This window comes from Osmerus eperlanus, chromosome 4, assembly GCF_963692335.1.
Source record: "Osmerus eperlanus chromosome 4, fOsmEpe2.1, whole genome shotgun sequence".
Taxonomy (NCBI): domain Eukaryota; kingdom Metazoa; phylum Chordata; class Actinopteri; order Osmeriformes; family Osmeridae; genus Osmerus; species Osmerus eperlanus.
This window is the reverse complement of record NC_085021.1, coordinates 7,681,879-7,696,186: the sequence shown is the minus strand read 5'-3', so window position 1 is coordinate 7,696,186 and position 14,308 is coordinate 7,681,879. Positions and strand designations below refer to the sequence as shown.

General features: G+C 40.9%; 1 protein-coding gene across 1 annotated transcript; it reads right to left on the bottom strand.

Moving 5' to 3' along the window:
- Positions 1–3,158: 3,158 nt before the first annotated feature.
- Positions 3,159–13,208, bottom strand: LOC134018511 (thyrotropin subunit beta-like). The gene is made up of 3 exons (XM_062458488.1): positions 12,903–13,208; positions 4,420–6,364; positions 3,159–4,076 (listed from the first exon to the last, which is right to left on the bottom strand). Exons 2-3 carry the CDS (start codon positions 4,582–4,584, stop codon positions 3,786–3,788), a joined length of 456 nt encoding a protein of 151 aa, XP_062314472.1. The 5' UTR covers positions 4,585–6,364; positions 12,903–13,208; the 3' UTR covers positions 3,159–3,785.
- Between the last annotated feature and the right edge of the window lie 1,100 nt (positions 13,209–14,308).

Here is a 14,308-nt window from a genome sequence, read left to right as displayed (position 1 = left end):
CAGGGTGGTTTGTGGAGTACATTTCAGAATGACTTTTAATAATAACTTTTATTATTATATACTTTTTTCATCTTTTTGTAAAACAACAGTCTTTTGAAGGTTATTATAACAGTACCACCCACGAGATAACAGCTTTTTAAAAGGGTTAGATGTTAGTTTAGATATTAGGGTTAGTTATTATCTTGTATGTGTGTTACATTTTTATATGAGTATGGGGCCATGGGGGGCCTCCCATACCTATGTAGACAATAAACCAATATTTTTTATTTTATTTTTTACACATTCAGATTTTTCTCACCCTTCTGTATTCATGTTATCATCCGGTTGAGGGATCATGAGCTCATTTTCTCAGCCTCATTCATTTAAGGTCAAGAGGTATCTCTTTTTTCATTCACAGTCTATATCAGTTGTTTCTCCCCCACGCTGAGGGGGGACAAGGTCAGCTCTCTCAGCCTCCCTGATGGACTACACACGCTGGGATCCACATTTACATCATTATTGATGATGTCATGTTCCACAGGTCCTATACAATGGTAACAACAATACAGTGGTTGTCATTATTGCTCCCACGCATTGCATTCGTCAAGTCTGTTTTCCCCAGTCCCAGATGGGTGGACTTGGGCCCCCCATCAGATCGCCTCTGTCTCTCTAACCCCCCCCCCCTCTCTCTCTCTCTCTCTCTCTCTCTCTCTCTCTGATATATTTGGTTAGAACATTCTGGGCCTCATTCACCAAATGTTCTTGAGAACAAATTTGTTCTTAAACCCCACTTACGCAGTTTTCACGAAGATTCTGGCATTCACCAATGTTTTCTTATTTGGGATTTGTTCTTAGGTAAGAACAGAATTTACGCACACCCAAGAGCACTCTTACACACTGAGCTTACATGTTTGCACAAAATAAGTAGTTATACCGTTTTCGTCCATTCTAATTTAAAATGGAATATTTCTCTCCTTTATAATTTTACAACTAATAATTTTCATTATTTTACACATATTTTTGTATGTTTGTTTGAATAAATACACACTACACTTACACTTCTGCTCATTTGTAAAGCACTTTGAATTGCCATTGTGTATGAATTGTGCTAGGCCTATATAAATAAACTAGCCTTGCTTTGCCTTCAATTCACATCAACTATGTTAACAGGGAACCTTGCCATCCAATAATAAGTGACATATCACGGTATTTATAGGCACAAAGTAGGCTTATTCCGCACACTAGGACTACACCACACAATGGCGTATTTATTGCTGCTGCAAAATTTTGCAGATCGTTCCCTGAGAAGGGAACGCATCTTCCTTGACCATACCCATTTATTTGCAGAGTGACGAGTAGGCCTACCTGTTGGGACGCTTTAGGCTACCAAGAACAGTCCTCATGGATATTTCAACTGTCTTCTAGGCTATGTTTTGAAACATGTTTTTTTGCTTTAGAATTCAGATTAAAGTTAAACCATTTGTTTTTCACTTCATCAGTTCTGCGCCCTTCTCCAGGTACAGCGTTCACTGCATGAGTAATTGCATTCCATGCATCGGTTTTATTCACTGCTTTGTATCCACCACTGACGCTACTAAATATGATGTGTCGTTTGTCGCTAACTTCTTGCAGCAGTACCTCCACTTCAGAATTACTAGTTTATCTGTAGTCGAGGCCGCCCTCCACCATCTTTACCACGTGTTTTCGACATTTCTCTGAGTGTGCACACGGCCAGGGGCGCCGTATAGGGGGGAAAGTTAGGACAATTCAGGGGCCCAAAAAAATACGAATATAAATTATAAACTTTTTTTTTTTTTTTTTTTTATGGGGCCCCAAATTCCTGCCGGTGCTCCTGCACACGGCCCTGCCATCTCATACCCTTTTATGGGAATTAACCGGGCGTTTACCTATGCTAAATAGGAGCAATGGGGCACGAGCTTTCAACTTACGACATATTGGGATTCATCATTCTAAGACCACACCTGCGAACAATTCTGCTGTATAGGAACACTTCATGAATCACACTTAAACTTTTCTTAGGGAACTTTCTTAAGAACAAATGTAAGAAATAACTTAGGAAGATATTGGCGAATGAGGCCCAATGTGAATTCATTTATTGAAAGATTTACCTTACAGGACACAAAGGGGTATCACCACTGTGGACTTTGAATCATGTTCCTGAAATGGAAAAGGGTGGCATATCGATGACATTTGAGGGTAACAAAACCATGTTACTTAAATTTGATAGTCATTTGATTTCCCATTGGCAGAAAGATAAACTGATTGAGAAATTGAACCCCTGGACATCAAGTCCAGAGTCTGATGACCCTGAATGTCCAGAAGCTTACATGCTGGAGACCAGGGGGCACAGGAGTGCAGCTCCAGGTTCTTGTGTCCCAGGCATAGCGAGGATCTCTCCCCAGGAGACAGTCAGTATAGGAATCATAGGGGCTGCAGGCCCTTAGACGCACCTCAGGATTTCCGGAATCAGAGTCTTCAATGAACTGTCCCTGTGACAAAAAATCACAAAAATACACAGAAATCTAATAGCAGAAACACAGGAATAAAACATTGCCCCACTATTGCTATATATATATATATATATATAGTTATGACTATTGTTATGATTGACATACCGTGTTGGAAGACAGGCTCAGGACTTTGCCAGGCTCAGGGGTCTGGAACACCTGTACCTGGCCTTCTAACTTACAAAGCTTACTCTGGTAGGGAAAAATCTTCTGAGGAACACTGGTGGTTAGTGTCTTCACCTCAGACGGCACCGGGGGAAGGACGAGGCTAATGAAAAGCCAGAGGGTGGTGAGCATAGACATTTTGTAAGTGTTGATCATGCTCAAACACAAATAGTGTAATAGTAGATCACAAGTTCATTGCTGAATTTAGATATTTTGCTTACGTAAGGACACACTTATACCTGCAGTTCAGTTGGGATTCACTTGTCTCCATTCTTTTCCTGAACCTAAACATTTTGAGTGTTATGTATTCATTACAATTGATCTAGTAATTTATTATCTTGTGTATGGTATTGTAACTAAGTTTGCAGGGGCGGGGACATGACACAAGGGCAAAGTACCCAGATGGTCTTTTACCATCTGCATGCAACAGCCCTGTGGAAGGTCACAGTCCTATATTCATGCATCTGCATTAATAAAGGTCATCATGTACTCATTTAAATAATCCTATTAATTAATAGGATTAATCCTCAATTAATTTAACTAAACTTAATGTGCAGCAGAATAATCTTTATTTTAATGAACTGATATTTTCAACACAACTGATATTGAATAAATGCTTGTTAGCTGACCACAACATGACAAAACAATATTGCCAATGTGAATGCATTAAAGCATGTAAGAGTTACCTATATCATAAAAGTTTCTTTACCAAAGAGCTTGATATAAATTAAAACAGATAACAGTTAAACAGTCTTAAAATCAAGGTATTACAAAATGGCATTTATACACTAGCCCTGTAGGTTCACCAATACGACCTACTTCGGACTGTAATGCATCTAAAGCTTCACTGTTCAGGTCAAATGCCTGTTATTATTATTATTGTAATGAAAAACATGCCAGTGTATCAAGCTCCAATTTATCAGAACTGAACACTTCAAAACGTACAAATAAAGGCTCAACACAGACTGTTTCATAAATATACAATACTACAACCCAAATACCTATTTTACCAGCAAAAGGTTTACAACACAGTACAGCTTAGCTCAGTATGGGTAAACCCAAGCCATGTATCCTTGCAGTAAGTAAGAGGTAGAATGCTTCCAAAATCTGCCCTCAGTTCTTGGAGGGACGGCTCCTCTTGCCTGCACGCGTTCTGTTCCTCCTCGCGGGCTGCCTGAAGGGGCAGGAGCTGGGGATAGGGTGGGCCTGGCGCCTGTGGACACAGTGGTGTGTGTGTCCATCGCAGCGGGCACAATGGCAGCTTCGGGACTCGGGGTAGTAGAGCAGGGAGCTGATGTTCTGTTGGCAGCCTGGCACATGGGCTGCCCGATAGGCCAGAGTGTGGGGCATGCAACCCTGCTGGATCAGGTAGCTCTTACCCACCCGCCCCTTAACGTTGGTATCCTGGAATAGAGACAAGCGCTTCAGTGATATAAAAAAGATAAACAATATACAAGAGTTCATTAGGTCTTGAAGCTAATTACAAATCAGTGTTCTAACCTTTCTTTTTCTTTTGTCTGTACTTGTTTGCATGTATGTGGGTGGTAGGACTGAGGTATTTTTCATTTCAAATCAAGTCAAAATAGTTAGTTTAATGTATCCCAAAGGACCCCTTTTAAATCTCTTGCTAATTTACTAGTATAGAAATTCCAATAGTTCAAGTATTTTTCGGAATTAGAATAAAACTGGCGTATACTTTAAACCTTGGTGCATCGATTGCATGTGTACAGCGTGGACAAACTCTTACCTGGGAGTGACAGAAGCCGCTGCAGATAGTGGTGTTGACCGCCATACACTGATCGCATCCATGTTTCTCGATGAGCAGGGTGTAATTCTCCAGCATGCAGTCACACACCACTCCCATGGCCCCCATCAACACACCCAGCAGCCCACAGGTGAACACACCCAACATGCTGTCTCCACACACAGACACACCATTCACTGACACTCTGCTCCGACTTCCAAACACCCTTGTCTTCTCTTCCCTTGGCTTGGACGTCTGTTCTTCTCAGGGATGGTGGAGGACTTTGCTCTCCTGTGCAGTTCTCTGGAGGATAAAGAGGTCTCCGTGGACCCAGAAGCGCCCATTGCTCTTTTTATGGAGGGACTTAATCCACACTGATCCCTTCTGGATCTCTTATCTGCCATGGCAAACACGAAGGATCTCCTGCCTCCCACTGCCCTAAAAAAATCACATGCACCCCTTCAACGTGCTCTGACCGAGAGGTTCTGGACACACCCACGCTCACACGCACAGACAGACAGTCAAATAGTGCAAGTTTGTGTCAGTATGAATGGGATCAGGTAAGTGTGTGGGTTGCGTGTTACACAGATAGGGCCTCTCAGGGCATGTGTGTTGGACAATGCACCGAGCCATGAGTGCTGATGCTGGGCTGTGGCTCACATGTTTCTGACCCACCTGAGAGGAGAGGCCATGCGTTATCTGATCCACTAATTTTCCCAGTATTCCCCTCTGGGCCTTATCGCCAGAGTGGCCATGTGCCCTCAGATCCAGGGTTATGTAGAGCATGGTTGCCACGGTTACTGACAACAACTGAACGCACACGGGGGGCACCCAGCCTGTGTGCTGTGAAAGCAGCAGGGCTGGGGACATGACCTCAAAACAAAGACACAACCATGAATCTCTGATCAACTTTACAACCCTCCCCCCTAATCTTTGACCAACTGTATTCTGACCGTAACTCTAACCTCTCCATGTATGTAAGTATGTATCTGTCTAGTATACTGTATATTAAGTATCTAGTAAGCTTCATTATATTCTGACTTTTAATGAATTACTAAAGATGCCTGTCTCGTATGAACTAAACACAAGACACAACAAAATTATTAATAATAAATATATATATTTATTACACAATTCACAAAACAGACCTCTAATAATGTTATCTCCTGATTAGCACTATCTGAATAGAATATTAAAACGGAGGTTTGCGGTGTAGATGTGTGGACACGTTCACATGGACTTATATAACTGTCACAGTTATATCGGGGGTCACAAGCGTGGGGCTGACCAATCAGCAACACCTGGAGTCACACCACTAAACCTTTTCCAAAACAGGACAGAACAGTTATCTTGTTGCATATGTTCAATAACAGGTGGGTCACCCAGGTGGGTCACCGTCGGTAGATAGTGTCATTGACATTCGTCTGGCTTTACCTTTGAAGGACACTAGAGAGTATATCTACATATCTAAATAGGACTACTTGGTTGTGTTTTTCTACACATATATCTGTAGAATGCCAAATTGTATATTTGTGTTCAAAGGTTTAGTTGAGTTATGAGATAAACTGGCCCCAAGTCACAGTGACCCAAAGGTAATAGTATTTCTTAAGACAATAAGAGGGTTTAATGACAAGAAAAATATTTTCATATTTTGTAAAAACTATATATTTAACATACCAAGAATGTAATAAACTCAGCTTCTAATGGATACACGTTACTCAAGCCATGTCCAACTTATCCCATTCACAGACCCAAAACCCCTCCAGGTCAAATTAAATAATGAATCATAATAATGAACATTTATAAAAGCAACAATAGTGAACTCGTTCATTCCATCACCTCTTCTATCTCGGCCTTGTTCCGATTATATTCGGGTTTAAATTGCGCATGTCCCATCCAGAAAAGCTTAAACTGCGCTTGCGTCGTCCAGAAGCGATTTGTCCAGAAGCTGTAAACAAAGTCAGCATAATGAGGGAGGGGTTGTTTTTACGGCAATAGATTGTGATCTGTTTATTTTTAGACTCTTGTTCTGGACACTGTGGCTGTCTTGTGAGAACGGAGAACGATTTGAGATGCGTGTGTTCTTACAATGACTTCTGGGAAAATCAGATGCGTTCTCGCTGACCAAGTCACCATCGGATGCATCCTCGATGGACGTGGATTGATAAAGTAAAACTTGAAGAGTGGGGGGAGAGTAGTCTGAATTGGGTTCTGGAGCTGTGCTCCAACTCATACATTGCACTCATTCGCCAGCCGTGAGTGTTTCCAAGCTCGTGAGTTCATATCCACCAGTTGCACGTATTTGGTAGCAACTGGTTTCTCCTATGATTTAACTCACAGCAGCCCAGTTTCTGTGCACTCACTCACTCACGTCAGGTGACATCCTGCTAGGACATTAATTGGCTCTTATCTCAGACCTTCCCCGAGGTTATTTATTGGAGTGATCAGCACTCTGCACGTGACCTCTACAATGAGCTTCCGCCCACTGAAAATAGGTATCTGATTAACTCAGCTATATACATACAGCAAGATTTGGAAATTACATGTCATGGTGTGTGAAAACAATTTGTATCCAGGCTGTTATTTACAAGCATAAAGCAAATAACTACATCTATTACCATAATTCAGTGGCTAGTATACCATGTTTTGCCTTGCTTTCACATTTTTGGACAAAGGAAAGAGGCATGCTGGGAAAATGTAAATCAGAAATATTTTGATTGGTCAATGTGGGTCACCCAGTTGGGTCACCCACCAATGGGACAAAAGCTATCATCTCTCCATACTAAACTCTCATAATATCTCTGTATTGAAAGATGATATTAGAATAGATCATTTCAAATCTGCTCTAGCATCTTCCGCACGTATACCTAGATTTGAATGTCATGTTTTTGTCCACACAGACATTTGCAGTGCTGCCAACCAAATCATCCTTAATTCCATTGAGCTCAAGCTGGAGTTGGAGGTGTTCTGTTTCTTACATTCACCCAGGGCATCTATGTGGTCATGCAGGGGTTGCTCCAACAGCCACACTCCTGTTTCCTAACAGTCATGTGTGTTTTGGAAAGGCAGCCTCTAAAGAGCTCTGTCCCAGCTACACAGGTTATCTGGCTGCTTAACCCTCCTACTGTCCTGGGGTCATAATGACACAAAATCATTCAAACCTATGAAATTATATAAAACATGAACCCAAGTACATGGCTTCCTAAAATTACCTTTTGACTTTGTTTAAATATGTCGGTAGATAGTGTCATTGACATTCATCGGGCTTTACCTTTGAGAGACATCAGAGAGTATATCTAAATATATAAATATGACTATTTGGTTGTGTTTTTCTATCTGTAGAATGCCAAATTGTATATTTGTGTTCAAAGGTTTAGTTGAGTTATGAGATAAACTGCTCACAGTGACTCAAATGTAATAGTATTTCTTAAGACAATGGGTTTAATGACAAGAAAAATATTTTCAGATTTTATAAAAACTATATTTAAAATACCAAGAATGTAATAAACTCAGCTTTTAATGGATACACGTTACTCAAGCCATGTCCAACTTATCCCATTCACAGACCCAAAACCCCTCCGGGTAAAATTAAATAATGAATCATAAAAATGTATAATCGCAACAATAGTGAACAATATTGAACTCGCTCATTCCATCACCATCACTTCTATCTCGGTCTTGGTGACATTATATTCGGATTTAAATAGCGCATGTCTCATCCAGAAATGCTTAAATTGCACTTGCGTCATCCAGAACCAATGTATCTGTCTCGTGTAAACAAAGTCGGCATAATGACGTTTTTACGGCAATAGCCTGTGGTCTGTTTATTTTTAGACTGGTCCCGACACTGTATTTTAGAAAGTAAAACTTGAAAAGTGGGGGGAGAGTAGTCTGAATTGGGTTCTGGAGCTGTGCTCCAACTCATACATTGCACTCATTCGCCAGCCGTGAGTGTTTCCAAGCTCGTGAGTTCATATCCACCAGTTGCACGTATTCGGTAGCAACTAGTTTCTCCTATGATTTAGCTCACAACAGCCCAGTTTCTGTGCACTCACTCACCCATGTCAGGTGACATCCTGCTAGGACAGTAATTGGCTCTTATCTCAGACCTTCCCCAAGGTAATTGGTTGGAGTGATCAGCACTCTGCACGTGACCTCTACAATGAGCTTCCGCCCACTGAAAATAGGTATCTGATTAACTCAGCTATGTACATACAGCAAGATTAGGAAATTACATGTCATGGTGTGTGAAAACAATTTGTATCCCGGCTTTTATTTACAACCATAAAGCAAATAACTACATCTATTACCATAATTCAGTGGCTAGTATACCATGTTTTGCCTTGCTTTCACATTTTTGGACAAAGGAAAGAGGCATGCTGGGAAAATGTAAATCAGAAATATTTTGATTGGTCAATGTGGGTCACCCAGTTGGGTCACCCACCAATGGGACAAAAGCTATCATCTCTCCATACTAAACTCTCATAATATCTCTTTATTGAAAGATGATATTAGAATAGATCATTTCAAATCTGCTCTAGCATCTTCCGCACGTATACCTAGATTTGAATGTCATGTTTTTGTCCACACAGACATTTGCAGTGCTGCCAACCAAATCATCCTTAATTCCATTGAGCTCAAGCTGGAGTTGGAGGTGTTCTGTTTCTTACATTCACCCAGGGCATCTATGTGGTCATGCAGGGGTTGCTCCAACAGCCACACTCCTGTTTCCTAACAGTCATGTGTGTTTTGGAAAGGCAGCCTCTAAAGAGCTCTGTCCCAGCTACACAGGTTATCTGGCTGCTTAACCCTCCTACTGTCCTGGGGTCATAATGACACAAAATCATTCAAACCTATGAAATTATATAAAACATGAACCCAAGTACATGGCTTCCTAAAATTACCTTTTGACTTTGTTTAAATATGTCGGTAGATAGTGTCATTGACATTCATCGGGCTTTACCTTTGAGAGACATCAGAGAGTATATCTAAATATATAAATATCACTATTTGGTTGTGTTTTTCTATCTGTAGAATGCCAAATTGTATATTTGTGTTCAAAGGTTTAGTTGAGTTATGAGATAAACTGCTCACAGTGACTCAAATGTAATAGTATTTCTTAAGACAATGGGTTTAATGACAAGAAAAGCTTTTAATGGATACACGTTACTCAAGCCATGTCCAACTTATCCCATTCACAGACCCAAAACCCCTCCGGGTAAAATTAAATAATGAATCATAAAAATGTATAATCGCAACAATAGTGAACAATATTGAACTCGCTCATTCCATCACCATCACTTCTATCTCGGTCTTGGTGACATTATATTCGGATTTAAATAGCGCATGTCTCATCCAGAAATGCTTAAATTGCACTTGCGTCATCCAGAACCAATGTATCTGTCTCGTGTAAACAAAGTCGGCATAATGACGTTTTTACGGCAATAGCCTGTGGTCTGTTTATTTTTAGACTGGTCCCGACACTGTATTTTAGAAAGTAAAACTTGAAAAGTGGGGGGAGAGTAGTCTGAATTGGGTTCTGGAGCTGTGCTCCAACTCATACATTGCACTCATTCGCCAGCCGTGAGTGTTTCCAAGCTCGTGAGTTCATATCCACCAGTTGCACGTATTCGGTAGCAACTAGTTTCTCCTATGATTTAGCTCACAACAGCCCAGTTTCTGTGCACTCACTCACCCATGTCAGGTGACATCCTGCTAGGACAGTAATTGGCTCTTATCTCAGACCTTCCCCAAGGTAATTGGTTGGAGTGATCAGCACTCTGCACGTGACCTCTACAATGAGCTTCCGCCCACTGAAAATAGGTATCTGATTAACTCAGCTATGTACATACAGCAAGATTAGGAAATTACATGTCATGGTGTGTGAAAACAATTTGTATCCCGGCTTTTATTTACAACCATAAAGCAAATAACTACATCTATTACCATAATTCAGTGGCTAGTATACCATGTTTTGCCTTGCTTTCACATTTTTGGACAAAGGAAAGAGGCATGCTGGGAAAATGTAAATCAGAAATATTTTGATTGGTCAATGTGGGTCACCCAGTTGGGTCACCCACCAATGGGACAAAAGCTATCATCTCTCCATACTAAACTCTCATAATATCTCTTTATTGAAAGATGATATTAGAATAGATCATTTCAAATCTGCTCTAGCATCTTCCGCACGTATACCTAGATTTGAATGTCATGTTTTTGTCCACACAGACATTTGCAGTGCTGCCAACCAAATCATCCTTAATTCCATTGAGCTCAAGCTGGAGTTGGAGGTGTTCTGTTTCTTACATTCACCCAGGGCATCTATGTGGTCATGCAGGGGTTGCTCCAACAGCCACACTCCTGTTTCCTAACAGTCATGTGTGTTTTGGAAAGGCAGCCTCTAAAGAGCTCTGTCCCAGCTACACAGGTTATCTGGCTGCTTAACCCTCCTACTGTCCTGGGGTCATAATGACACAAAATCATTCAAACCTATGAAATTATATAAAACATGAACCCAAGTACATGGCTTCCTAAAATTACCTTTTGACTTTGTTTAAATATGTCGGTAGATAGTGTCATTGACATTCATCGGGCTTTACCTTTGAGAGACATCAGAGAGTATATCTAAATATATAAATATCACTATTTGGTTGTGTTTTTCTATCTGTAGAATGCCAAATTGTATATTTGTGTTCAAAGGTTTAGTTGAGTTATGAGATAAACTGCTCACAGTGACTCAAATGTAATAGTATTTCTTAAGACAATGGGTTTAATGACAAGAAAAATATTTTCAGATTTTATAAAAACTATATTTAAAATACCAAGAATGTAATAAACTCAGCTTTTAATGGATACACGTTACTCAAGCCATGTCCAACTTATCCCATTCACAGACCCAAAACCCCTCCGGGTAAAATTAAATAATGAATCATAAAAATGTATAATCGCAACAATAGTGAACAATATTGAACTCGCTCATTCCATCACCATCACTTCTATCTCGGTCTTGGTGACATTATATTCGGATTTAAATAGCGCATGTCTCATCCAGAAATGCTTAAATTGCACTTGCGTCATCCAGAACCAATGTATCTGTCTCGTGTAAACAAAGTCGGCATAATGACGTTTTTACGGCAATAGCCTGTGGTCTGTTTATTTTTAGACTGGTCCCGACACTGTATTTTAGAAAGTAAAACTTGAAAAGTGGGGGGAGAGTAGTCTGAATTGGGTTCTGGAGCTGTGCTCCAACTCATACATTGCACTCATTCGCCAGCCGTGAGTGTTTCCAAGCTCGTGAGTTCATATCCACCAGTTGCACGTATTCGGTAGCAACTAGTTTCTCCTATGATTTAGCTCACAACAGCCCAGTTTCTGTGCACTCACTCACCCATGTCAGGTGACATCCTGCTAGGACAGTAATTGGCTCTTATCTCAGACCTTCCCCAAGGTAATTGGTTGGAGTGATCAGCACTCTGCACGTGACCTCTACAATGAGCTTCCGCCCACTGAAAATAGGTATCTGATTAACTCAGCTATGTACATACAGCAAGATTAGGAAATTACATGTCATGGTGTGTGAAAACAATTTGTATCCCGGCTTTTATTTACAACCATAAAGCAAATAACTACATCTATTACCATAATTCAGTGGCTAGTATACCATGTTTTGCCTTGCTTTCACATTTTTGGACAAAGGAAAGAGGCATGCTGGGAAAATGTAAATCAGAAATATTTTGATTGGTCAATGTGGGTCACCCAGTTGGGTCACCCACCAATGGGACAAAAGCTATCATCTCTCCATACTAAACTCTCATAATATCTCTTTATTGAAAGATGATATTAGAATAGATCATTTCAAATCTGCTCTAGCATCTTCCGCACGTATACCTAGATTTGAATGTCATGTTTTTGTCCACACAGACATTTGCAGTGCTGCCAACCAAATCATCCTTAATTCCATTGAGCTCAAGCTGGAGTTGGAGGTGTTCTGTTTCTTACATTCACCCAGGGCATCTATGTGGTCATGCAGGGGTTGCTCCAACAGCCACACTCCTGTTTCCTAACAGTCATGTGTGTTTTGGAAAGGCAGCCTCTAAAGAGCTCTGTCCCAGCTACACAGGTTATCTGGCTATAGACTGATCCTGTCTACGTTAAAATGTAGACATAGACTACTGGACACTGTGTTGGAAGGTGAGTGTTTATGTGTGCATGGATATAAATGCATGTTTTGTGCCTGCAGCCTAAGTGACATGCCCCTACATTCCAAAATAATTAGCAAGAGCCTTCACTGTATAGAACCCCCCAGACAAATGTAGCCACACGTGTGTTTATTAACCACTTGTGTCTCAAAAGTTGTTTTCTGATTGAAATTCAATTCACATAAATTCAGTGTCATTATCCAATAGATTTCCACACAGTGATGAACATTTTCTTACTTTGACCGATAGAGCGATGCCTGCTGAAATGACCACAAACAGGGGACCTACCTGATCTGTTGCTGGGCCATTGTGCTAGTCCTGTGAGTTGGGAAGACAGGAGATCCGGGGTGTTCCTGGGGCTGGAGACTGAGGCTGAGCGTGTGGTGACTGGAGGAGGAGAGCAGGCAGCAGATTCCCAAGGAGTTACTGAGAAAGGCAGAGTGAAGAGAGTTGCACAGTTATATATATAGTCCAGCTAGCATGCCCCGGTGCTGCCAGCAGCCCTGGGCCTGCACAGGACACTCCCCCTCTCCACTCCCCTCCTACTGACACAGCCAGCAGGTTGAGATGAGAAGCCTTCTTTCTCAGAACACACAATGAACACACACCCACACAAAGTAGATCCAAGCCAATTTAAATGCCAAATACCCAAACACTGTAATTATGCAAAACCCAAACCTGTTCAGACAAGATACTGGTAAAAGTCGAACTTAAAGCTAAAGGCTTTGCAGGGTGGTTTGTGGAGTACATTTCAGAATGACTTTTAATAATAACTTTTATTATTATATACTTTTTTCATCTTTTTGTAAAACAACAGTCTTTTGAAGGTTATTATAACAGTACCACCCACGAGATAACAGCTTTTTAAAAGGGTTAGATGTTAGTTTAGATATTAGGGTTAGTTATTATCTTGTATGTGTGTTACATTTTTATATGAGTATGGGGCCATGGGGGACCTCCCATACCTATGTAGACAATAAACCAATATTTTTTATTTTATTTTTTACACATTCAGATTTTTCTCACCCTTCTGTATTCATGTTATCATCCGGTTGAGGGATCATGAGCTCATTTTCTCAGCCTCATTCATTTAAGGTCAAGAGGTATCTCTTTTTTCATTCACAGTCTATATCAGTTGTTTCTCCCCCACGCTGAGGGGGGACAAGGTCAGCTCTCTCAGCCTCCCTGATGGACTACACACGCTGGGATCCACATTTACATCATTATTGATGATGTCATGTTCCACAGGTCCTATACAATGGTAACAACAATACAGTGGTTGTCATTATTGCTCCCACGCATTGCATTCGTCAAGTCTGTTTTCCCCAGTCCCAGATGGGTGGACTTGGGCCCCCCATCAGATCGCCTCTGTCTCTCTAACCCCCCCCCCTCTCTCTCTCTCTCTCTCTCTCTCTCTCTCTCTCTCTCTCTCTCTGATATATTTGGTTAGAACATTCTGGGCCTCATTCACCAAATGTTCTTGAGAACAAATTTGTTCTTAAACCCCACTTACGCAGTTTTCACGAAGATTCTGGCATTCACCAATGTTTTCTTATTTGGGATTTGTTCTTAGGTAAGAACAGAATTTACGCACACCCAAGAGCACTCTTACACACTGAGCTTACATGTTTGCACAAAATAAGTAGTTATACCGTTTTCGTCCATTCTAATTTAAAATGGAATATTTCTCTCCT

What these genes read in the sequence shown, in the direction of transcription:
- LOC134018511 (XM_062458488.1), bottom strand. Translation starts at nt 4,584, where the DNA reads ATGTTGGGTGTGTTCACCTGTGGGCTGCTGGGTGTGTTGATGGGGGCC. An exon ending in GCGGCTTCTGTCACTCCCAG is followed by an intron (nt 4,077 to 4,419) that starts GTAAGAGTTTGT and finishes TCTCTATTCCAG; the next exon opens with GATACCAACGTTAAGGGGCG.